Below are 26,945 nucleotides of genomic sequence, written 5' to 3' on the forward strand. Positions count from 1 at the left end.
AAATATTATAATTTAAATTTGGGGTCATAATAATCTATAGTTTTCAATTACACAATAGTTAATTTAAATCCGCACAACTAGTTAATTACAAATTAATATACTTGAATACGGATGAACAATATATGTTTCTTTAATGAATTCGTGTAATAGATTTTAATCTGAACCAAACCGTTCTATTATTATTGTTATCTCATTTGCCGGTTATGTACTAAAATTATACGTTCTGCGAACGTCACATATGTTTCAATTTAACACCACTACCGAAAGATAGAGGTAGCGTATGTTTTTATTTTTCTTATATCAAACGAATTATCATTTCCAAATCTGTCCTTCTATTGTAATTTTATCGTTGTTTTACAATTTGTAACGGTGTTGAATTATAAAAGATGACCTATGTTAGCGTGTTGAAATCATAATCCATTCGAAACAACTTTATATGACGATTAGTAAATATACCAAAACTAAATTATGATTTATAAAATATTTTCAACTTTAGACACGGATAAAGATTATAATTTGATTATTACACGCAAACTAAAGTTTAATAATACATAAACGAAACAAAAGTTTAGCGATATACGGAATCGAAACGATGTAAATTTTTAACCTTAAGATGTTCTAAAACACCCATAAATTATCGACTTCAACACACTTCTTATTAAGAAATATTGTTTGAGGGCGAGAGTATGGAAAGGATTTTTTCAATATATCCTGACGTAACATTTCAGGATAAAGAATTTGGAAGGGAATAAATACGCAAATAAAATCAACTTTACTGGGTTTCTTTTGTCTACCTCATATTAGTTGATACACCGAAATATTGTCTCGACATATCTCAAAATCTGTTTGATTATTCCATATTTTTGATAACTAAAGTAAATATTAGTTAAATTTAAATCTTCTTTCTTTTAAAGTAGTAAAAATAAATAAAATAAGTAATCTAACAAAGGAGCTGTTAAAATATTGTTTATTGATTAAACGCATTCGATTTGTCCGTCGAGATGATTAAACGTAAGAGATGTTTACAAGACTTGGGTTGATGCCTGTACAAATACTAATAATTATTGTTAATTACAATGAAAATGTTATTAATATTCTGAATTATTTATAATATATTGATGTTAAATTTAATAATTTAATCAGCAATGAAGTTAGATTTTAACGGAAACCTTTTTAAGTTTAAATCACCAAAAAATACTAATTAATACATATAGCTTCATTTTTTTTTTTACTTCAATATTGTTTTTTTCAAATTCATTACTTTATGTTAATTTTTTTTTTTTAATGATTGGTGAATTCTTTATGTTTACGTGTAAGCATCCAAACAGAAGTTTAGCGTAAGGATTTAAATATAAGTAAGTAAATAATGGAAAAAATAAAAATATATATATATTTTTTACATTGCGGTTTTTCTGGTTCTCTTTAAGTGTAATTAATTATCACTTGTTTACGAAAACAGATTTTTTAACAGAATTATAATTTGATTTCCCTACAATTTAGTATATATATATATATATATGTAAATTTATTTTATTTTTTATCCCTAATGTGTACGCTGCAACTTGTAATCAACAAGCAATCCCATTGATGAAAATGATGTGTATAATATGTAAATGAGGTATAGCCTTGTACGTACTAAAGCCAAACTTTCCTGAGATGGGTGGTTAATTGAACCCCAACCCCCAAATTACAGTAGTATTCGCTGTCTAGCTTTCATATCCTTGTAAAAGTGACGTCGAAAATCATTTGTTAGATAGCTGATTTGAGATCATTATTTTATCACTAAACTGACACGGTGAGTGTAAATTAATTAAATGGTAATCTAAATCTCGGTTTACAATGTGAGATTTAAATATTAAATGAAATTACCATTAGAACCTTAAATCCAAAATGTAATTAATTCATTTTTTTATTGTATTCAACTAAAATCGTTTAACTTATGAAGAAATTTAAAAAAAATAATAAGCGGTTATTTATTTAATGATTTTAATCCAGAAGAACAAAAATTGCGGGAAATTAAAAGTCCAACATAAGTTAAAGAGAACTTATCTCATATCTTCGAAAATATTAAGGAATCCCTAACAGTAAGCTTGGAATTTAATAAAGGGTTTTGACTCTCCTTCTAAGGGATTACCATGCTTTTGCTGTTGATCTGTTGATAAACAACGTGCGTCTTGTACAATGTTTGCTTCATATCAGCAAAAAGGCATTTCTAAATACTGCTTTTTATTTATATTTATTTTTTATAATAATTCAACGAACTGAATTCTAATTTCCATAAATTATAAATACCTGTATACGTATAATATTTTCCCGTTTAAAGAGAAAGACATATTTAAGGTAAAAAATGTAATATTTAATTGAACTTTGTTGGTATCTATCTACTTAACCAGTCTTCAGGACATGAAGGAGAAAATTATTTTCACGATTATAAATCTATTAGCTTAGTTGTTATTTTATTTAAAAAACTGATTTTTTATCCAAATATTTTAGAAGAAAGGCAATATATTTGTTTATCCATTATAAAAAATAAGTAGCAGCATGAAGTTAAAAAAATATATTTTAAACAATTTAATTCAAATAGGCAAGTGACACAGAGAATTTGAAATTTAATTATTTTCTTTTACATTAAAAAAAAAAAAAAAAAAAAAAAAAAAATAGTAAATAATAAAATAAATAATAAAAAAACCACTTATGATTTAGAAAACACAGTAATATTAATAATTATTTTAAAACTGTATCAGCCTTATTTTTAAAAAAAATAACTTTGCAATGTAATATTGTTTACCTAGGAGGTTATTGGTTTTAATAATAATAATTATTATTATTAACACAATAACTACTTTTCTTTTTGAGAGAAGAGCACTTAAGGGTCAGCTGTTCGATGAACGCGGTGCAACAATTCCGGTTTAACACAATGACATTTAATTATCCATTCAATATTAACAAACACTGAGTGAGAATGTGATGTTGATGATGGTGAATCCGTTGTCCAAGTTGGATTTCCAGTCAACGATGGATCGTCACTTACGTTATATTGTGGGCACAACAATTCAACACGTAACGTATGACTTAAATCTGGTTGACAAGGTCCTCTGCATCGACCGCAATATCGTGGTCTAAAGCGACGTCTACTTCGGCATCCGCCTACTTCTAAATGTTGTTTTCTAGCTGTCCTTTCAGTCGCTTTACATTCATGACCTTTCTGAAAACATACATAAAAGAAACGTATAAAAAAATGAATAAACTTCCTTTTTTTTATTATTTATAGTCGATTTTTTGTAAATCCCAATTCATAGATATTAAAAAGTTTTTGTTTTTTATATTCAACAGTAAATTTCATTTTAAGGTGAAAGTATTAAAATTTTACTCTCTTTGAGCTAGCTTTAATAAGTTACTTCTTCAAAAATTACTGCTGTGACCGCTAAATACTTTACCGGCTTTGGTAACTGAATTTAAGTTCTGGAAATTTGTTTTGTACAGAATGTGTTCGAAAATTGTATGAGATTTAATTTTTTTTTTCTTTCATTTGAAATGTTTCTCTGTATACATTTGTATGTTAGAATATTAAAGCTTTTATGTGTTTTTTGTATCGTTTTGAGAAAAGTTGCTTCCATTCACCGTACACATAATTTTAAAATCGAAGCTGTTAAATTTGTATCGCTAAGTATATAAGTATACATTATAAGTATCTTCTTATAATTGAATTCTCTACAATTTATGTTTAAAAAAATGTATGATTTATTGCCAATTTACCAACGTTATTGTACGTCAAACGTAAAAAAATGTGTTTTTTGACCCTATGTGGAAGTGTTTTTCAGCCTTGAGTCTATACCAGGGATTTACTAATCGCTCACCATGTTATGTTTGCGATTGGCGACTTATAAAGGTAATACAGTTATTTAGACAGCGGATAGCTAACTAGCACTAGACTTACATTATTTACAGCATAAGTTTTACAAGAATGTTTAAATTCTTGAAAAGACATTCGTTTCAGAACTGATATCGTTCTTAACTCAACCAATACATAAATTTTATCATCAGTTCTTGTCGTTTTCTTCGTTTTTATTTTATTAATTCACAAGAAACTTATATCTTTACAAGAATGATTGAATAAATGAAGAATTAAGATTATTGAAAATAAATGTTTATAAGTTACATTCGCTCGTCATAAAGGAATATATTCTCTTTTGATATGTGGCACTTTTTAGTGCCACAAAAGTGGCACCATAAAGTGATTCTTGTCAGATATTTAGAAATACACAAAAGATAATCGTCCCCCGTGAAATAATCCAATAAAATTGAAAAACAAATTCGATTTGATGGTAAGATTTTATATTTGTTGAGCTATAAACGATTTCAACTCTGAAACGAACCTAATAAGATAGTGTACAAGTCAATTTTGAAACGTATCTGGGCAAACTGGGTTCAAAATTTTGGCCATACTGAAAAGCTTTAATATTGAAAAAGTAATTCCAACAGAATTCTAAGGAAACAGTAGTAAATTAAAGATTCATTGACTTACCAACAAATTCGAATTAACATAGCGGATCACAAATATCACCTTATTTTATATTAAATTTTTTTTTGTCTTCAGTGATTTGACCGGATTGATGCAGCTCTCCAAGATTCTATATGTAGTGCTAGTCGTTTCATTTCGGTGTACCTCCTACGTACTACATCCCTAAAAATTTGTTTTATATCTTCCAAACATAACCTGCGTACGCAATGTTTTCCTTCCATCAGTCCCTCCAATATTAAAACGTCTATTCCCGGATGCTTTAATATGTGGCCTATAAGATTTTCTCTTTTTTAACTATATTTTTCCAAATGCTTTTTTCTTCATCGATTTGCCGCAACACTTCTTCACTTGTCACTTTATCCACCCATCTCATTTTTAACATTCTCCTATAGCAATACATTTCAAAAGCTTCTAATTTTTTCTTTTCAGGTACTCCGATCGTCCAAGTCTCACTTCCATATAAAGCTACACTCCAAACTTTCAAAAATCTTTTTCTGATGTTTAAATTAATTTTTGATGTAAACAAATTATATTTCTTACTGAAGGCTCGTTTAGCTTGTGCTATTCGGCATTTTATATCGCTCCTGCTTCGTCCTTCTTTAGTAATTTTACTTCCCAAATAACAAAATTCTTCTACCTCCATAATCTTTTCTCCTCCTATTTTCACATTCAGTGGTCCATCTTTGTTATTTCTACTACATTTCATTACTTTTGTTTTGTTCTTGTTTATTTTCATGCGATAGTTCTTTCGTAGGACTTCATCTATGCCGTTCATTGTTTCTTCTAAATCCTTTTTACTCTCGGCTAGAATTACTATATCATCAGCAAATCGTAGCATCTTTATCTTTTCACCTTGTACTGTTACTCCGAATCTAAATTGTTCTTTCACATCATTAACTGCTAGTTCCATGTAAAGATTGAAAAGTAACGGGGATAGGGAACATCCTTGTCGAACTCCCTTTCTTACTATGGTTTCTTTCTTATGTTCTTCAATTATTATTGTTGCTGTTTGGTTCCTGTAAATCTTAGCAATTGTACTTCTATCTGTGTACATGAACCCTAATTTTTGTTTAAAAATGCTCAACATTTTATTCCAGTCTACGTTATCGAATACCTTTTCTAGGTCTATAAATGTCAAGTATGTTGGTTTGTTTTTCTCTAATCTTCCTTCTAATATTAATCTGAGCCCTAAATTTGCTTTCCTTGACCTTATACTTTACCTGAAACCAAACTGGTCTTCTCCTAACATTTCTTACACTCTCCTCTCAATTCTTCTGTACAGAATTCTAGTTAAGATTTTTGATTCATGGCTAGTTAAGCTAATTGTTCTGTATTCTTCACATTTATTTGCTCTCGTTTTCTTTGATATCATGACTGTAACATTCTGTTTGAAATCTGATGGAACTTCCCCTTTTTCTAAATATTACACACCAGTTTGTATAATCTATCAATCGCTTCCTCACCGGCACTGCACAGTAATTCTACAGGTATTCCGTCTATTCCAGGAGCCTTTCTGCCATTCAAATCTTTTAATGCTCTTTATTCAATCATCATAACTTATTTTAAAGGAGTGGATAGCTTAACTGTCTTAGGTTCCCACAATTTTTTCAAATTTAATTTTTATAATTCTAGATTTGACTATTGGTTACATCGTTGATAAGTAGATTTGTAATTTTTTACTTTGTAATGTTTCGCCTTTATTAAACTTCCTAAGTTTTTAATTATTTATTATTTTGTATATTTTATATTAAAGATAGATTTAAGTAGTTTTCTACTAAGTAAATTCTTTAGCCAATTAGCTGCATATATAGTTACTTTAAAGATAAAAAAATATTCAATGCTAGGAATGTTGTATTCTGTAGAAAGAAAAGATAGGCCGATGAACGGGGCCATCACAACTTATCTGTACGATATTAAAAAAAAATTTAACAGAAAAATGAATAAAGAACAATTAGTTAAAGAAGCCCTTACCCATTCACAACCTAATACGAATTTTCGTCGTTCAGATTGTAATTTGTTACAGAATATTTAAATTTCTTTGGAAACGAAAGAGGCTCTGATATTTCGCGTGTATTATAGTTTATTTATAGTTTGTTTTGGCTTTCCTCCCCCCCCCCCCACTGCTGTAACAAGAAAGAAATGCATATTAAAGCATATTTTCTCTTCCTTGCAATAATATTTCTGAATACTGCTGCATTGTTAGAGCCTATACACCTACCTGTCTTCGAGCATAAAATTATTTAGTTGTAACAACTGATCTGAAAAAAATTTACTACACTTTTTTTAAATGTATTTCAATTGAAAAATAATCTCTGTTATATTTATATTATATAACGGAGAAATGAATTATAAAATTCATTTTATAATAAAAATTTCATAAATAATTATTATTTTTATAAATTTAACTTGCCCTAACGTGATGTCTTCTACCATGCCATGTATGTACACCTGTTGGAGTGCAAGGCCTTAACTGGCAGAGGCGAGATTCATTACGGGGGACACATTGTGGATTATTTGAGGAAAGGCGATGAGAAACCCCTAATCCACATTCTTCTGAACACCTCGTCCATGGTGTTGTTTCTGGTCTACATTCCGGCACTGCAACAAAAAAATCCTTTCTCTTAAAACTGAATCGTATATTAAAAAAAAAAAATAATTTATAATTATCTCAATTAATAGATTAAAATATTATCTTTTATAAAAAAATATTTTTTTTAAACTTATTTCACTTATTAATTTAATATACTAAAAGTAACATTTATCCTTCAACCTGAAATATTTATTTTTATTACTAAAAATAAAAATAAAATGGAAAGCATTAGCCTGTTTTAATTTAACAGGTTTGTTGGAACGGGATGCCTTAAGTTTCAGTATTTTGTCAAAAAAAATTCCACTTTCATTGTATTTTTTTAAGTAAGGATTACGTTTTTTCAAATATTCGTGTTTAGTTTTATTGCTAGAATTTCAGAAGAGTGAAGAGCAAAAATTTTCATGTACTATTTTTTTTTTTGTTTATTATTTTTTCACTCAATAGGCAGTTTCAGGTAATAAAAACTGGTGTGTGGGTTGTGCGCGCGCGCGCGTAATAACTAATATTTCGTACTCTTTTTAACAATGTTTAATGATGTTGCGACATGTCAAACTATGACAAAGTAACGCAGATAAGTATTTTTAATCTGCGATAAGAAGTCATAAAAGTTAAAGAATTCTTCAATAATTATATATATATAATATATATATATATATATATATAATTGGTTTACGTTTTTCATCATTCACGATATTCTGCCGTTATGGCTAGTTCTTTACTTGGTAACGACTATCGACAAAGAAAACAACAATATTTCGTAAACCAAGAAGTAACGCAACAAGTTTCAGATCGCTGCAAAATTACCACATATGTTCTTTATATTTTTTTGCGTCTGATATTGAAGCCATAATTTCATACATTTCTTACCTGTCGGCTGGATTAGCTAATGGAATGGTGGCTATTTGTTACTATTACGCAATAAAACTGCTTTCATGTTAACTTTACAAGAGTCGATAAAAAGTCGCCATTCTTCAGGAATATGCTGAATTCCAAGCCTTTCATCAGTCCATCGACATCAGTACAAACGAGCTATGAATTTTTCATAGTAAAATAAGTTGAAAGAGTTTTATTCGTGTTCTAAACGTAGTAACGTTTGTTTTTTCAGCTAATAGATTCCGTTATTGCAGTCTAGACCCCAGAAGTTGAGATTGCTGCTTTAATAAATATAACTCGCGAACTAAATCATGAAGTTCATGTTGTTCAATTAAATGAGGAAATTTCTTATCAGATACGGGAAGAAATTCTGCAACATTCTTTCTTCTGCTTCATTTTCATTTTGTTCTTCCAGTAATGTCAGATTAGGTGATGGTTAAGTTGTGATATCGGCTTTAGGGCTGAGGATACATCTGCATAATTATGAACTTTCTATTTTTGAATGTAAAAAAATTTGAAGTATATATATGTATACAATCGTAGCAGTCGCTGAAATGGTTCTTAGGTTCATACCAAACCTTCGGTACAGCAAATGGAATGGCTCGTCGTTTCCCCTTTAACCATTATTTAGGGTTACTGAGCACGATATCCAAATAACACTAGGCGCCCAAATTTTATCTTGACTTCCGAGTGCACAATCAAAATAAAATTTATTTGCTGTGTTTATCAATTCAGAGGTAGTCTTTCTTTCAGATTTAGGCGTAAATTTACTACAAACGTAACAAAAATTGTCTGCATGATTTGACGTCTACGAACTTTTGCAGAAGCCACGTTGTAGCAAAGAAAAATCACTTTTGTATTATAAATATGTAAAAAAAAATCGATCTCTTTTGTAAAAAAAATTTATGAAAATATAGCAAAACACTAAAAACTCTGTGAAACACAACACAGTAGACAAGTGAAGTTGACTGAACAAGATTTTAAGCTCTTTAGTAGTCAATAACAGATGTCTGCAGGATGTCATCATAAAGATATGTTTGTACGTGTTTACTTCTCATGTTACAATAGATATGTTTATTTTTTTTTTCTTTATTAAACATGTGTGCATATTGTTTAAAAGTAAAAATACAAAAAACTGTTCTTAATTGTAACCAGTAATTGATCAAAATGAGTTTATTATAAAAAATATATACAAATTTACGATTTACGTAAAACCTTTGCGTAGTAACACAATTTCAATAGCATATTAGAAATTAGTACTTAAATTACAGTGGGAAAAGTTGTGTAACATGTTAGATACAAATTTTGTGTCGGCTAGTATAATTTGTATTTTATTTTATAAATAATTTGTTGAAAATTCTTTGAAAAAGATAATCTGAGTTGAATTCTACATTGCCTTGTGGTGCTAACTAAAAATAAACGTACAATGAGATCGATGATTTAGAATAAGCTTTTAAATGAAAAAAAAATTATATATCTGTAACTTTATACGACTTAATTTATAAACTATCTCATATTATTTCCATTTTTATTTTTGTTTAAATTATTAAGAAGTATAAATAACCATTTTTGTGGTCTTTTTGATTATTTTCTAATTTATGATTGGAAAACTTTATTAACAAGTATATAAATGGTCGGTTTCAAGGTATAACAAATAAATAGGCAACAGTTAAAACCAATGTAAAGAGTAATATAGCTCTGACGTTGTTCTATATTATTGAGGGACTATAATTACACTCCTGCTGGCAATTAATGTTGAAATAGGCTTTCCTGGTTTTGTATTTCTGTTCAGTTTGTAATGAGTTCAACACAGAATAGTTGTAAAAGTATTGGAATTCGTATAAATTTATTTCAAATTTCTGTTTTCTAGTTTAATTAATTTAATTTAATTTTAATTAATTATATTTATTACCTGACTAATCGGATGATTTGTGATTTTACTATACATTTCGATCCCAAAATAATTTCGATCTCGTTTAATGTGTTTTGGTTACAGTGACGTATATCATAGAAAAAATATGTGTGTGTGTCTGTGTTGTGCGCGCGCGCTCCTGTCTCTCTATCTCTCTCTCTCTTTTTCTCACTCCATATATATATATATATATATATATATGTGTGTGTGTGTGTGTGTGTGTGTGTGTGTGTGTGTGTGTGTGTGTGTGTGTGTGCGGGCGCCTGTGTGCAACAAAAGAGAATAATATCTCAAGAATAATAGAGAATAAAGAAAAAGTCGGAAAAGAGCTGCATAACTCTCCCGCCATTGACCTGGATAGATTTTTGTTTCAAATACGTCAAAACGGTTTTTAAATATTGATGACCTAATTATGCTATATTTAGAGTTAATTGCGAAAAACACAAACATTTTCAGTAAGTAATTTGGGTCCGATTAGACCCCGTTAATAAGATTAAATTTTTGTGTTTAAAGTGGTGCATTTTTGAAAGTATAATTGATTAAAAACTTTTTTCGTAAAGATTATATAAAAGTTTTAATACGAGTAGAATTCCAGTTTAATACGAGCAGAATGAAATGACGTTTTATCATCAAACTTAACTTACATTCAAATTTAGAGTATAATTACTAAAAATATTAAACGTTTTAGTAAAAAAGGTTGGGTCCCAGTTGAGTCTTGCTCGAAAACTACTCTGTATAATATTTTTAATAACAGCTACATCTCGGATTAAACAGAGAATGTATTAGAAATTATTAAAAATTACAATTCTTAAATCGTGTTCAGTGGTATACACTATTTTAAAAATGTACCCATATCGTTTATTAATACCATAAGTAATTTTGGATTTTCAATGTTAAGAATTAAAATTTAAAGAAATTGTTATTTTAAGTACGGGTTCGATTCCTTCTCGTTTTTTTTGGAGAAAAAATTTATTGGAGTAATTATTTACTTTAATATGTTAGTACAATTTGTGGCGATGTTATTAAAAAATCATTTTTTTTAGATTGTAGTTTACAAAAAAAGTTATATCGGATGGCGTCAAGGCATCTTGTTCGATGGTTGAAAAAAGGTTGGAATATATATATATATATATATATATATATATAAAATATAGGGAATTTATCTCATAAATATTTCTCTGTATATAGCCAAATATTTGTGAGATATTTCAAGTTTTTTAGCCAACGAATTTTCGATATATGAGGCAAAACTCTTTAGAGATGTGTTGAATATTCCCCCCCCCCCTAAATCTGATTGAAATAAAACTTCAAAATTTCAGATTATTTAATGAGTACTGCACTATACAAAAATTCAAAAAATCAAAATGGTGAAAACTACACCTACCACTTTTTTCATTATTTCCAAAATTCCATATGGTTTTTCAGCCATTATCCAAGAATATTTGTTTAGCCAGTCCGTGATATTAATCAAATCATAGGACAACAAGAGTGCAAATATGGCCTCTTCAAATGTCGATATTTATAAAATCCCCGAATCGGAAACTTTTTGCCGATCGCTATACTTTCCCTGTTTAACTGAGCTACTGCGAAGTAATAACGCTACAGCCAGGATAGTAATACGAATATATGTTACTTCATACGCAGTAGTTATACTTTTTTTTGTAATGGTTTTTAAACGAAATTGAGTTTTAAAGGAATTCTATGTAAAAGATTATTAAATATGTTTTAATTTCCTATTTAAAATGACTCCCAAAAAGGTGGGCTTTGAAATGTTTTCCCTCCAACTCTTTTTCAGAAAAAAGATTATACCGAGGTTAATAAAAGTTAAGAATAATAATAGTGAAGGCTTTAATTTTCAACAAACAGTACAATAAATATTACCTATCTATTATAATTATGTGTTATAATTATAATTATCTTTTATTATATTATTATTTATTATGTCTTAAAGTAAGAAGTAAGTATTAAGTAAATTATTAAGTATTAAAATATTATAAATAAAGATTATCAATCTATTCCCATTAAGTTACTTAGCACCATTTTTTTTTTTAATATAAAATAAGACAAAATTTTTAGGAAGGAAGTTAATTTATTACAAACATTTTAAATAGATAATTAATTATTAATCCAGAATTACACAATAAAAGGCTATCAATTTTTTTTTAAGTAGAAAATAGTAAAAAAAGATTGGCAGTAGTTTTTTATCGAATTTTTATAAACCATTAAAAATAAACCTCTAGTTCGGAAAACAATGCATTTTTTGTGGAAAGAGAATAAAAATTTTTATTTATTAAAGTGATTCTTCTGCTTGTCAATTGTTCATATTACATAAGAATGCAAGATTTTCAACTTCTATAGTTTTCAGTTTTAGAGAACATAAAATGTAGAGAATGTTACATTGTTTTAAGACTATATAATTAATCTTTAATAAATGAATATCTCAAATTAAATAATTCAAAAAAAAAAAAAATATTTAAAATGACTCTCCCGTTATCATTTTGTATTGATCCGAATATACTCTTGCACATCTGAAAGCCAAGCCCGCTGAAATTCAGGCGATACTGAGCCCTAAAATTGACACCACTTCACTCCGCTCAAATGACATAATGAACATCATTAGTATCAAAGAAACTCTGAGTAATCTTTCTACAAGAGTTACTTTAAATGCGACACAGCCTAAGCGCGATACAAAGTAAAAAGCAAAAATTCAATCTACTGATTTCATTATTAAATAATATATTGTATTCATTGTTTCTACTCTCAATAACGAATGATACAAAATGTTTATCACCAACAAATTTTGGTTTTGTTTAAATTTAAAAATTATTTAAAATTTAAAATTATTTAAAAAATTTTGAAGAAATCTTTTAAACTATTTTTGTAGGGTTCAAAATAATATGATATAATTATCTCTTTTATCTAATGAAAATGAATTAGAGAATTTTTTGAATTTATTTTTTAAGTATTCTAGAAGAAATGTAGTAGTAAACTATTTATTATTCAATAGCTATCTTTAATTACATCAATTGTAGTAAATAGTATTGAAGTGGAATTAAACTTAACTCATGTGTAGAAAACATTTTACTCGTGTAAAACAGCATTTACTCGAGTGTTTTCACCACATCAGTAAAACAAAAAAAAATGCTTTACTCATGAAATGCACACGAGTAAATGCTAGTTGGAAGAACTTTTCTTTTCTTTTGTTTACACATTGCGGAAGTTAATTATTTACGAAATGTATAGTATGAACTAGTATCATACTATTATATACTATAATATATACTATAGTATATACTATTGTATACTATACTATACTATATACTATAATACTATAGTATATAGTATCAAAAATTCGTATAAAATTGCGGAGTTGTATCAATTTCCTTCTGATCATGTTGTTTACTAAATAGAAATAATTCCTTTGTACCCATCCTTAACAAAGAATTACTTCGTTTTCATCGTAGAAATCTATACCAATTTTCTTTCGCATTATAAAACATTTCAAAAATAGCAAAATGTCGTAAGACGATAATAAATAGGATTTTTGAGACAAATAAAGATCAGGTTCTGATATAGGGAATATTTTTAAATCCATCTACGGCTTACCGTTTGAAAACGTGAATACGTTGTACTTTGTTTCTTCAAAGACATCATTTCAGAACAACCTCAAGAAGAAGAGATTTCATAAATCAAAAAGCGAAGAGATTTCTTCTTCCTAAGATCTATATAGCGTTGTTTTCACCTAATACTCTAGTTCAAATTATTATTTTTTTTCCAGACTAAAAACTCCAATCCTTCGACTCGAAACAGCAGTTTCTATATAGCATACTGAATTTTTTTCATTATTATGAGTTGTTAAAATTAATACAAACTAAAGTATAGGGTAAAATCCAAAATATTTATAAATTAAGCATAAAACAGAGGAAAAAAGTTTTTGCTCAAAATTGTTGGCTTACATGTTAATGAGTTTAAATTTTAAAAATTATTTCTTGTAAGTTTTTATTAATAAGTAATTTTTGTTAAGGTTTAGAACAATTTTTCACTATACTGTTTATATATATATATAAACTTCATCTTCTCCTAAAGAGAAGATGAAATGGAGTCGACGCTACAAGAATAAAATTTAGAACAAAAGTAATGAGATCGGACGGAACTGACATTCACCAGCCGTTACTTCTATAATGGATATAGTTATGGTTCATTCTAAAAACATGTACTACGTACAATGATTTTATAACTAGAATTATTATTGGTTTTCTGTTTTTAGGAACGTTAACGTTAATAACCTTCCTAGAGAACTGTTGATTATTATTCTTTGCCGTATTCCTTTCTTTAGCCAGTTTTCTAGAAACTATTATATGTAAATTTATTGATATTAAGCGATATAAGTATTCATTTGCCAGAAAACATTTGGATTTTCCTGTTCAGTCCAAAAAAATTTTTAAGACTATATTAAATGCAAAAAATGTATATACAAACAATTGAAAGATTTTTGTAACCTACAAAAGTCAGAATTATACAAAATTTTATCTAGATCTCCTAAATAAAGGATAACGGAAAATATCATTCAGAGGGCTTAATTGTAGGTAATGGAATGAACAGCAAAATTTTCCCCCTCTTTTAAAATAATATAAGAGAAAGATACAGCTACACTCTTGGGAAAGTACATACAGATTTAAATAAAATGGCTCCTGTAATAAAAGAAAACGGTACACGATTGCACCAATATACATCCACATAAACGATATTTCGCTCAACATTACATAGTTTTACCGTGAAATAAAGAAAGAAAGGGAAAATCAGTAAGTCTAACAGGGGGGGGACGAGTTGTTGAGTAAGAAATTCTAGTGAACAAGCGCCAAGTGCTGCCCAATCATTTTTCTACATGGTAGCTCATCTGACTTTTCTGACATCTAATTTATCTCTCTTACCTATTAGGGAAAGGGGTTATTTTGAAGTAATGCAGTGAAAACTTATGTCACGTAATTTTTTTTATGTCATTTCATTTTTTGCACTTAATTTAGCGATGCATAAAATTAGAATATAAATACAGTAACACGATTAAAAAATACTCTTATTTAAAGCAATGTCTTGAAATTGGTACTTATTCTTTAACGTTTAAGTGTTATTCATTCATTCGAGTGATTCGATAAATATACCTTTCGAATTCATTTTAGTCTACACTACTGTATGTACCTTTGTTTTTAAATTTGAACTTTGTAAAATCAGTACTAATTCTCTTTTCTTTAAATTTTCTACCTATTTTACGACTTTTTTATTAAGTATTATTATTTTTTTTTTCTGAATTTTTATGGGCATCGACTGCTAAGGTCATTAGCCGTCGTCACATTCTTTAAAAGAAATTATTATCTCCATCAGGATCGTCATATATAAGGGTGTAAAGGGCCCTTACATTTTATTTAAAAACACAAACTTCACAATAATTATTAAGACATAAAAGACAAGGACAATCACAAACACTTACGGGGTGTAAAGGGCCCCAATATTAAAATTTGAGATAAGGTTTCAAAAGACCATGAAATTAAAATTTCAACTTATCAATACCATTTCTTTCTTTAGGTAGTTATATATATATATGTATAAATAACTACCGCTTAGAGATTCTTTTATCACAGCTTTAAACTTTCATTTTATAGACTTTTAAGAAGTCCACTGGCATGTAAAAATGCAACTATATTTTCTTCATTTCCATTATCCAGATCAGCACTAATATTATTTCTAAGACGGAACCTCTTTCTGAGGTCCTCATATATGGTACACTGTTTTATTAGATGCTTGTTGTCAGTGTTTTATTACAAACACCGCACATTGGTCTCACTTCGCCGGTTATCAAATATAAATTTGTGACCGTGTGACCGATTCTAAGTCTGGTCACCGCTACTTGTTCACGGCGAGTCAACTTAAAGTCGCTTTTCCATTTATAAGGAGAAGTTTTTACTGAGTTTAATTTTGTATTTAAACTCCTCCATTCAGCATTCCACTTGTTTTTTACTATATTATTATTATTATTATTGTTATTATTATTATTATTAGTTATTTAAAAAAAAAACAACTAAGATTGTACGAGGAAAAATATATTGCATTAATATTTTCATTTTGACAGATTTATTGTCAGAATCACGATATATAGTAAATATATATATTTGATGGACGAATATTAACCTCCATCTCAACTGTATCAAATGTTGAAATTTTCAATAAAAATTATCTCAATATTTCAATATTTAACTCCAAAAAAACTTTTATTTTACACTCAGATATTCAAAAAAGATTATTTATACTTCCTTTCTAATTTATATATATATATACTTGTTTGTGTCTCACAATCGCATATTTACAAAATGTTCCAAGTAAAGAACTACAAGTAAATGATATTACAAAAAGTACTTGATGATCGGTTTCAAGTGAACACCTTCAATAAAACGTAATAAATATATATATATAAATAAAATATATATATGCGATAAAGTCCACACAAATAAACACACTCGCATTGATTGGGATCACAAAGATACAAACGATTACAAAAGTCCAATGAAATAACAAACCAACAAAAGTATGCATAACGTTAAAGAAAACAGATAGAGATAAACATAATAGTAACCTAAAACAAGTTAGCAGAAATTAATAGAAGGGAGCTAGGCTCCTTATTAAGGCATTAGTAAAGATGTTCTTTCCATATCCAATCTCATAGCAGCTCAAGTGTCTTTCAGACACCCCAAGTCCAGTACCGTAGGCGTTTCAGTCGCCGGACATCTTCTCTGTTGTCCACTAGTAAATTGCATTACAAAAATTTGTGATTTAAACTTTTTTTTTTTTTAAATTTTGAATGAAATTTCTTTAATCGCTATTGTAACTCGAACTGAACCGTCTGTTCTTGAAACGAACATAAGACAATGCCAAGGTAGTCGTCAATTTCCTTGTTCTGAGTGAAGCATGGTGCCCTGCATTGGATCTCACCAACTCATTCTAAAAATGTTCTCTAATCTCATTGTTACTTTTGCTCATCGAACCCCATAGGAAATATTAGAATATTTTGTTCTTAAAAACGTGTAACTAAAAGTTACTTTTTTAATATGTAAATCGACCTTTACAAAACCTCTTTTTAGTACAAAAAAAACTCAAATTGTTAAATATTGCATCTTATGTAAACAAATAAGTATTTAAGTTTAGCCAAAAATTTAATTTTTTATAGTCTTGACCATGTAAGAACGATTATTATGAATTATTTGAAAGTTTGTTAAATAAATTGTTTTTTTTTTTTTTGGTTTTTAATTTTAGTGGTTCTTATCAAAATCCCACAAAAATTTATAAACGATGACTTTCTGAAATGTCATTATAACATTCATTATATTAAAAAAAAAATTTATATGATGACTGGTAATGAAGGTATGAAATTTTTATAATAAAGAGTCATTTTTGCTGGATTATCCCGAAATTCCTAAAATTATATGAACGGTGGAAATAAAAGTACCTTTTTTACATAAATTAGTTATTACCTAGGATGTAACAACTATGATTTTCTTTTTAAAATTTTAATCAACGGTTTCTCGCTATTTAAAAAAAAGAATCCAATTCAGGCGTTTTCTTTCATTTGCTAAAATTTAGTGTAGCCTAGTTTGATCAACATCAGATTGCGGTCATAAAACTTAAAAAAAAAAAATTATTTTTACACAATTTAAATTTAATAGAATAAAGTTTTAAAGTAATATGTGACAGGGCAGGTAGACAATCTACTGAATTATATTACACAAAGAACTAGTGCCGTAGATGGGTTATTATATGAGAAGTCGTTTTTGCTTTTTATTTACAATGAAATAAACTTTTTTAATTATTTTGCTGGACGTAAAAAATTGCGATGACCAGTAGTTATGTATGTATTTAAAAATTTCGATCTTCCTTAATGGTGAGAACGGGTAAAATGTTCAGGCTTGAATAGTGAGAAAATGTAATATTAAATTTCAAACTTATAACTATAATCCTTAAAACATTTGTGAATGAAAGTATTTTTGTTGTATAATATCTGTATAGATATTTTAATCTTTTGTTTATTATAGTGGAAAAATTGTAATTATCAGAATCGTATATAATATGTAGTTATAAGATATTCTCTGTAGGGCATTTTTAAGATAATTTAAAATAAATATTTTCTGTTAATTTTTTTCATTAGTACTATGTTTTAGCTTTTCTCCTTACTACGTTGTAATGATAATAAATTTTTTAAAAAATCTTTCTTGATGTTAAATATTCAGTTATACCGTATACACCCATGTCATAAGCATCCATGTAATCTTTATAAGAGGCGCATCAAGGTTAGGGAAATTAAATACAAAAATATTACTTTTTACCATTTTATAAAATAAAAATCAGTACAGAAGATAGACCGTATAACAGTATTTGTTGTTTGAATAACGTCAATAAATCAGTCTACACAGTAAAATTTTAATTAAAACCATAGAAATTGTAGTAGGTATTTATTTACGTTAATTATTGTCGTCAGTGGTCGAGAATCTGTCATCTGTAGAATTGAAATTATCTACGTAATGAGTAAACCACAAATAATCGTCCACATTTCCATTGAGAGCGTTCAAAATACAACATTACTTGAACGATTTTTCAATCAAGTCATCTGACATTTCCAAGCCGCATTAATCATTCACATTTCTGTGTCAAAGACGGTTATTAATTTTTTTCAGATGATGCAGTCTTGTTTCTCATGTTGACTATCCAATTCGTATATTGTTTACGGAGTTGGATTCCGGATTACGGAGATTGAAATGGTCGGTTTTCACAAATATCTAGGAGTTGAAGAATAGATGTCATTCCAGCAGAATTAATAACCTGATCACACTTTCCAATAATCGGTCTTCGATTTACACCATTGGCCGTATGATTCCTAAATCTGTCCATTAAAGTACGGAGGGCTTTCGTAATAAAGCGCCTGATTGACGCTTTTACATGCATTTAATCCAGTTCAGTATTGATTCATTATTTATATATTCAATTTTTTCATACGTAAGACAAATAGGGTGAAAATTCTTTTTTCAGTGGATGTTTTCTTTTAAAAATTACATACGAGGGTAATTTTTTCTCCTCCGAAAGTATTAACAGCATCACCGAGTAATGTAGTTTTTCGTAACCGGCAGTTCGTATCTGAACACTTACACTTTCAATTGATGCTGTCAAAGCATTTCAAAAATCATCGGTGTCTGATTCACAGTCCCGATTTGATCTACAAAATAATGACACCTTCTTGTAAATCTATGGTAAATCTTCGAAACTTTGTCGAATTATCTTCTAGTATCCACTGCGGTATTTATTGTTTCTTCGAACAGAAAATCTGTCATAAAAAAATTCGACGTACCCAGTTAATACTAGTAAATTCAAGCCTACCGATATTTAATCCATTGGCGACTTCCAGGGCTTTCGTCTAACAAAATCTGCAGAAATTGCTTATTCAAACCGATATACATTTCATATATGCGCTGCAAGCGCATTAATCTTCTATTTCCGGATAATTCGCTCTCTTTTTCCCCGAAATGCTCTCTTATTTTTACTGGCTGCGAGAAATGCGGTTTCTTTCACTCCTTGCAAATGCAAGACGCTATTATATCAAATTATCTGATTGTAGATTAATGTCCATGCTCATTCGCGTAAACAATAAAAAGTAAATTTTATGCAACCGTGAATGAACGCAGTCTCCTTTTTTGAATCCTGTAATGAAACTTTTATGAACTAAGTGGTCGTTGTCGCAATCAAAACCGATCATAATCACAAAATAGAGAAAAATGTTTTCGTATGAAATAAGAATAGTTTGTGTGAGAAAAATTCAAAGGACATCTTTCTACAAGTCTGGCGACACGTATAAATAAGATTAGTTTTCTAACCGTAATTACTCATAGACAGGTTTTTTCTTTTATTTAAATAATTTTATTTAATTCGATGTACTTTCGTAGTTAAAATAAAGTAGTTTGTATTACAGTTTAGTTTGTATCGATTAATAAGTTTAATAATTACATCATCAATCTGAAATCTTAAAATCCATGTGCGACGCGCAGGCTAGCTTTGAAATCATCATTGCAGACGAAATACCGTGCGTGTTACATGGGACTATACGGTATCCTTAATCGTAAATGTATCATTTTCATTGTAAAACTATGATGAATATGATTAATTTTGTGCTAATGCGACGTTTTTTTTAAAGAGCCAGTTGGACAGTCTCAACATTATTACGGATTATGCATACGCATTTCAACAGAACTTAAATTTTTTTTTACATTTTTTCATTTTCTTTTTATTATACTCATCATATGACTAAATAACTTTAATTGTTTGTTGTCTATAATAGTATTAGATTATAGTTTTAGTGACATCATTAAATTTAAATGTAATAACTGATATTATTTGAATTTATTTATCTTTATAGAATTTGCATGCTACGTCATTCAACAGAATCTTTTTTTTTTGTATCTCAAATTATATTTACAATCGGTTTCAAAGATTAGAAATCAAAAGAAGATTTCACACAATAATCAAGTTATAAAAGGAGTTTCTCTTGAAACACCTAAATTACATACATTCTAGACATCAATAGTAAATCAAAGGGAGCATAAGCATTAATAAAGTTCTGCCAGTAATGAACTAGATATCATATTAATGTACAGTACTATATATAAAAGTACAACATAAAAAGAAAAAAAACATAGTAATAGTAACATAAGAACAAATAACATTAGAATGTTAAATGATCATAGATATAAACATAAATACTCGTACTTTGATGGTGAACAATTTAAGAAGAGAGGCCTCGTCCTCAGAATCACTATCAGGTTCCTAGGTCCAATAAATACATCCGCCTTACATCTTCCGTAAGATGTATAAACTCTTCATGCGATACCTTCTTCTAAGAGGTTATCAGCTAGATAGTTCACGCGGTCGTTAAGTCTTATTGTTTTTAGTTGCAAATCGATCGACTTCCACTGGAATACAATGTAATCCTAAGTACTCGTGAATTTCGTTGTTTCGTACGAACAATGCCGGCGCTGGTGAAATGCATCTAGCAAATATATTCTGGAAACGCTGAATAATCTCTATATTGCTGGTACTTACCGTACCCCACAGTTGCATTCCGTACGTTAAAACCTGTTTTAGAATCAGTTTGTACATAAGTAGCTTGTTAAATAGGAATAGTTGCGATTACCTGCCTTATAACCAGTATAGCTCCTTAAATTTAACACCTACCGTTCCTTTTTTTTAATATAGACCTTTCATTTAGATGATGATCTAGGTGAATACCTGAATACCGTATACGTTTAGCTCACGGGGGCTTAACGTATCCTTTATCTCCGTCTAAACGGATTCCTGAGCAGTCATCTCTTCTCATCGCGAATGTGATGTGAGTTGATTTAGCTTGATTGAACTTTATTTTTAAAAAAATGGAAAAATAAAATAAATATATTATAATTATTTATGTATTTATTTACAAATTTTTATGTAATCGTTAATTATTAAAATTTGTGATAATTTTTAATTTAGGTATTTGTTAAATTCGTAGACATTTTTTTTACCCAAATCATGAATGACTAAATAAGTATTTGTATAAAAAAGAATAAATAGAAATAACGTTTTCTTGATCCAAACTGCTTAGTCTCGCTATTCACCAGGCTTAAATCCGTTTGTGTTTTTACCTATCCGAGCAATTGGAAAGCATCTTGTGTGCCACATCAGTAAGTATTCAGAATAAATTGAAAGTCAAGACGATTAATTGTTTTCAAATAAGAGTAATTCCGGGAAAATTGGATCGTATTCGACTTTTAGTGGAAAGATCGGCTAATTTATACCGATTTTAATGAGAGGTATACTGAGAAACTATTCTGGTTATTCTATCCCATTGTTAAAATGATGATTCATTTAAGGGTGCCCTTTATTTATACTTAATGCTAAAAAATTTAATAAATAATTAATTCCTAACATTATTGAGATATCATACAATAAATAATTTAGATGGCCGTTATTTCTTAATGTATTAAAATAAACTTTCCATGTTAAATTTGCATTTATTAAAAAATATTATTTGAAAATATACAAGTAGTATGTCAAATTCAGTTAAAATGCTCAATTCGTTATAGAGGTAAAGATTTCTATTTAAAATTTATAAAAATGGATATTAACGGATAAAAACAGTTTCCTTACTTAGCTTTATAGTCACTTCCCTTTTTTCACTGTTAAGAAAATTACTAAGATATTGGACTGACATTTGCATACACTTTGTATAAGTTGTTTTTTCTTTTTTCATTTTTAATATCTAGGAAATACTAGCAATAAATAAAAAAAAATATTTGGTTTTTCTTTTTTATTATTTATTCCTATAGTTTTTCAATACGATTAAGGTACTGTACTAATAAGAATAATAAACTAAAATAGTATATCTTAATACAAAACATTTAATAATTTAAAAAAAGTTATTTGAATATAAAACCTATTGAAATGTGATTTTAAACTTTAAATACATTTAAATTCATTCTTTACAGTGAAAAAAATATATTTCTCTACCACATATGTTCTACTACTCAAGTTCAAAACGCTATATTTCGTTATTTCCATTGAAATAGTTGAGTATTTAGAGTTCGTTCGTTCGTTCGTTGTAGACTACAAATCTTATGAGAAAAACCATTGGTTTCTATTGGAATGCAAATAAAAACGGGTATATACTGTGTAGAAAATTGAACGCTATTACGTATAATGTATCCAGAGTGATAGAAACATGTAGATAAGAAGACCTTGAATTTCTTGCATGTTTATTTAAAAAAAAAAAAAGTTTTCTTTCCTAGAAAACTTACATACAGATTATTTCTTATCTTTTACGTATTATTTAGAGTTGTTTTTAAACTCTACTTTGAAACAGTTATAATCTTACATTGAGTCATTGAATAATGCATATTTAACTAAATCACTTTCATTTTACTTTTATTAATAAACTTCATCGTAAAAGTATTCTATTTTTATTTTATTAATGATTGAACGTAAATTATGATTAATATACCCCCTTAAATGTTGGATACATTCGGGTATCATAGCTCTGCGTAACTGCGGTTATTACTGGGTTCTTCTTTTATAGTTTTGTTCGTTTTTCATTGTTTTTTTTGTTATTTTTACGAATTTTGTTGGTTATTTATTGACTGCTTGTTTTTTTCTTGTTTTTTGTAGTTTGTTTCATTCTCCTCAGACTATTTTTGATGTGTTACTCTTCGTTTGCGTTAATTTTAATTACGTTAAGTTTTATTCCGTTTAGTTAGATAACGTTTATTTTGTGTTTATTTTCCGTTTAGCGGATTTATTTAATTTAAATAACGCGTTTAATATTTATTTTGTGTTTGGCCCACGGTAACGAAGGACTGATTGCTTGGTTACACAGCTGGTAATTTTAGTTTACTTAGTTTGTTTGCATTGACTTGAAGGAGTTGCCAGGTCGAATTTTTATTAAAAACATTAACTTGTTGAGGACTATGACCGAACCAGATCGGTCCGGGACCGCGTCCCCTCTTGTTGAGGAGGTTTTTACTCCTGCTGCGAACAGACGGTCCAGATGGACGGATATTTCACAGGTTTTGGTGCGTGAGATCACCTCTGAAGGCAGTGGGAGTGATAGTTCAGCGGTAAGAATCAGGTAAGGCTCTTAAGCGGGTGAAATGTCTGGAAAATAACACGGCGATTTTTTTACGTTACGTTAAAGAGTTAAGTTCTCTCGTTGACCGTAACGTGACCACAAAATTGGTAATTAAGCAGTTTTCTCATAACACAGATAACATCAGTCAAATGATAGATATGTTCCGAAATGTTCTTGGTGACATTGATGTGGAGTCCCAGGAGAGGCACTCTATGCAGCCGGAAATGGTGGACGAATGTACCCAAACATACTTTATCATTACGGATGTAGCTTTGCAGACCCTAGATGTGGGAATGGACCGGTATGGAAATTCGTCGCATGATTGACGACGGTGTTGCTGATGGAGACATTGAGAGGGTGGTCCTTCGGAGCTGGCCTGAGGATGTTTTCCAATCCTCAGTTCTGGTGAAGGGCACTGCTGGCATCGAAGAAGACACGAGTTTTGCTTGGATTATTGGCTTGGCGGCAGGGGCTGACCACCCGAATCAGGTCTCGGTTTTCCTAAAAACGCTGTGGATCAGAGACCTCTCGTTCGTATCATGATGAGTTCGTGATGGAACTTTGAAAGGTTACGGGGGAGTTAGTGTCGATAGACGTTCTGTACATGCGACAGGCTTATGGTGAGACGCAGGTGGTCATTGTGGCTGTGCCACCTACTCTGGCGGACAAACTACTGGCCGACGGACGTGTCCGTATTGGATGGGTGGCTTTAAAAGTCATGAGGCGCTTAGTTGACAACCTTTGTTTCCGCTGCTGTAAGCCGGGGCATAGAGCCAATTCCTGTACTGAGCCAGCCCTAGTGGCTACTGTTTTACCTGTGGCGAGGCTGGTCACCTGCGAAAAGACTGCCGGCAGGTGGGTCGATGTCCTTCCTGCAGGTTGCATGGGCATGCGCCCGTGGGGCGGGGATGTAAGATTTCACCTGCGCCATAAGATGCGGCGTCTGTTTTGCACTTAAAGGAGTCATAATTTAAATGAGTCCCCAACCATCAGTGATTGGTTGGGATCTCCTTTGCAGCATCTTCGGGGAGGGAATGTAAGACCGTAGTCCCTAGGAAATTCCTTTGGGGGTTCTTCATTAGAGGCGTAGCTTGCAAATAAAGACCGTGTCTCGGCTAACTGGATGGACTTCGTTTCTACAGAGGTAGCTTGAGACGATGGCACCCCTTGGAGCTGAGTTTATGCTTGGTTGCGGGTCTGGCTTAGGCGAGGGGGGGGGGGGAATATAGATTTTAAAAAATACCTTGAATGATATCCTTCATTATTGAACTTTTATTTTATAACTTTTTTTTTCAATTTTTCATACATACATTTACTGAAAAAAAATATTCTGAAGATTTTGGGTCTTTACTGTTATGCTCCCTCCAAAGGATTAAACATTGGAATAAACACATAGCGTAAAAATTTGATTGAATTTGAAACTTATCATCATTTCAAGTTTTGTAATTATTCAGTAAATTGACGTTTAAAATCCCACTTATTTTGTAGTTAAACTTACTTTTAATTTATTGATAACTAATAATAGTAATACTTATACAGTGAAATCTCTGCAAAACGGAACTTTTGAAAAACGGATATCTCCTCTAAAAGAGGAGTCTTTCGTTCTTCTAACAAGAAACGTAGATTTTACTTTTAATTTCAAGTGATAACTTATACCCCTAAGACGGAAGGATAAAAGAACGGAGTAGCCTGTAATAAAACAAAGCGATAAAAACAGATTGTACACAAACCATGATTTGTAAAACAATAAGTGCAATAAATGATTTATTGTTGTTTAGTACAAGATACGATATATTTATGGCTTCAATTTCCGGCCTACAAGCCTACTATCATTAATAAAGTACGGTAGTGGAACATAGATTACGTAAACAATCCATATGTTGTATTCTGTTAACAATTAATCGTTTCTTAGGATTCCTATAAGTATTAATTTGAACTATATTCAGTGCCGTGAATGCCGTAATTGGAAGCAATAGTAGTTTTTAATTTTTCGTGAGTGTTTATTGTTCTAGTTCGCATTCTGTTTGTTCGATATCCGTTTAGAGTTTAAATACCGTAGTTGATTATTTAAAAAAATATTAGAAGATTATTTTGTCCTTTACTATTCTATTTTATATTTTTATATTTATTTATATTAGAATCAGTGTTAGTTTATGTTGTGTTTTAGGCTAAGTTTATTATTATTTTTTAATTGTAACATGATTCATGGCCACCAAAATCGCCTGGTATAACACCTTTAGATTTTTGCGTTTGAAGATGGATGAAAAATGTTATATACAAAACAAAAATACATTCTCTTGAGGAATTAATTGTCCGCATTACGCATGCGGCTAAGAAACTTAAGGGTATCCCTGATCTGAAGGGTATCTCTGTACGGCTAACAAAACCCGTACAGAAGCGTGTTCCAGGAAATGTGTTGAAATTGGCGAGCTCATTTTTGAACATTTATTAAAATCTGGTATTAACTGGCACTTTGGTCTAGTGTACTGTTTCTAAATAAAATTCGAATTTTTCTAACTTTTATTTGTTTTATTCAACTTATACCACTTTGTACAGAATAAAATTTCTAAAAGTTTAATATTTATAATTTTTATGTGTTTATTACATATTTAACAAAGTTACAGTACGTCAAACATGAAAAAACAGGGGTTTTACCCCAATTTTTTGATATTCACCCCGGAATTCTCAAAAAGTACTGCAGATACAGTTCTGGGACCATTTTATTTGATTTTTCAGATCAAAAACCATAAGAAATCACTAATTCTGCTTAAATAACAGATGAGATCGTGCTAAAAATTTAAGAATGACCTCATTTCACCGTGATAGCTGAAATCCGAGCGAAACCTAGCTAGTGAAATCTTTCACTAGCCGTACTACGCAAACGATGCATTTTAGGACATTTCAAATATTAATTAACCTTTTCCAACTCATCTATTAACCTAAAAACGAAATTTTGAAATTTATATTTTATTATTTCTTAACTCACAGGACTTGAAAACGATTAAAATATGAAAAACTGAATCTGTTTTTAATGGATGGTCTTTCCATTTATTGTACATCTTCTGATAAACTAATAAAGGAAAAACTTCATCCCGATTAAATCTGTTGGTTGTAAAGCTATATATATATATATATATATATATTTTAATATTAAAATACAAAATAATCTTTCAACATCATCGAACATCATCAAATCATAGAAACTTTTTTTAACCGATAATGATTAAAGGATTTGTGGAAACGTAAAAAAAAAAATCTAAAATAACGTTAAATTAAAAAAAAAAAATAAAAACCAGAACATTGGAAATTCTTGTGAGGAGAAACAATTAATTACAATGCAAAAAGGATTAACTAAAGAACA

The 26,945-nt window shown here is 29.5% G+C and overlaps 1 protein-coding gene across 1 annotated transcript in view; it reads right to left on the bottom strand.

Moving 5' to 3' along the window:
* Nucleotides 1–2,781: 2,781 nt before the first annotated feature.
* The window catches only part of Ccn (cellular communication network factor protein Ccn), a 199,282-nt gene continuing 175,118 nt past the window's right edge, over nucleotides 2,782–26,945 (bottom strand). Inside the window, exons 5-6 of the mRNA XM_075373818.1 lie at nucleotides 6,933–7,120; nucleotides 2,782–3,205 (exon numbers count right to left, since the gene is read on the bottom strand). Coding sequence (XP_075229933.1) covers nucleotides 2,867–3,205; nucleotides 6,933–7,120 — 527 coding nt within the window. The 3' untranslated portion in view covers nucleotides 2,782–2,866. The remainder of the gene's footprint in view (nucleotides 3,206–6,932; nucleotides 7,121–26,945) is intronic.

Source organism: Lycorma delicatula, chromosome 8, assembly GCF_047948215.1.
Source record: "Lycorma delicatula isolate Av1 chromosome 8, ASM4794821v1, whole genome shotgun sequence".
NCBI lineage: Eukaryota > Metazoa > Arthropoda > Insecta > Hemiptera > Fulgoridae > Lycorma > Lycorma delicatula.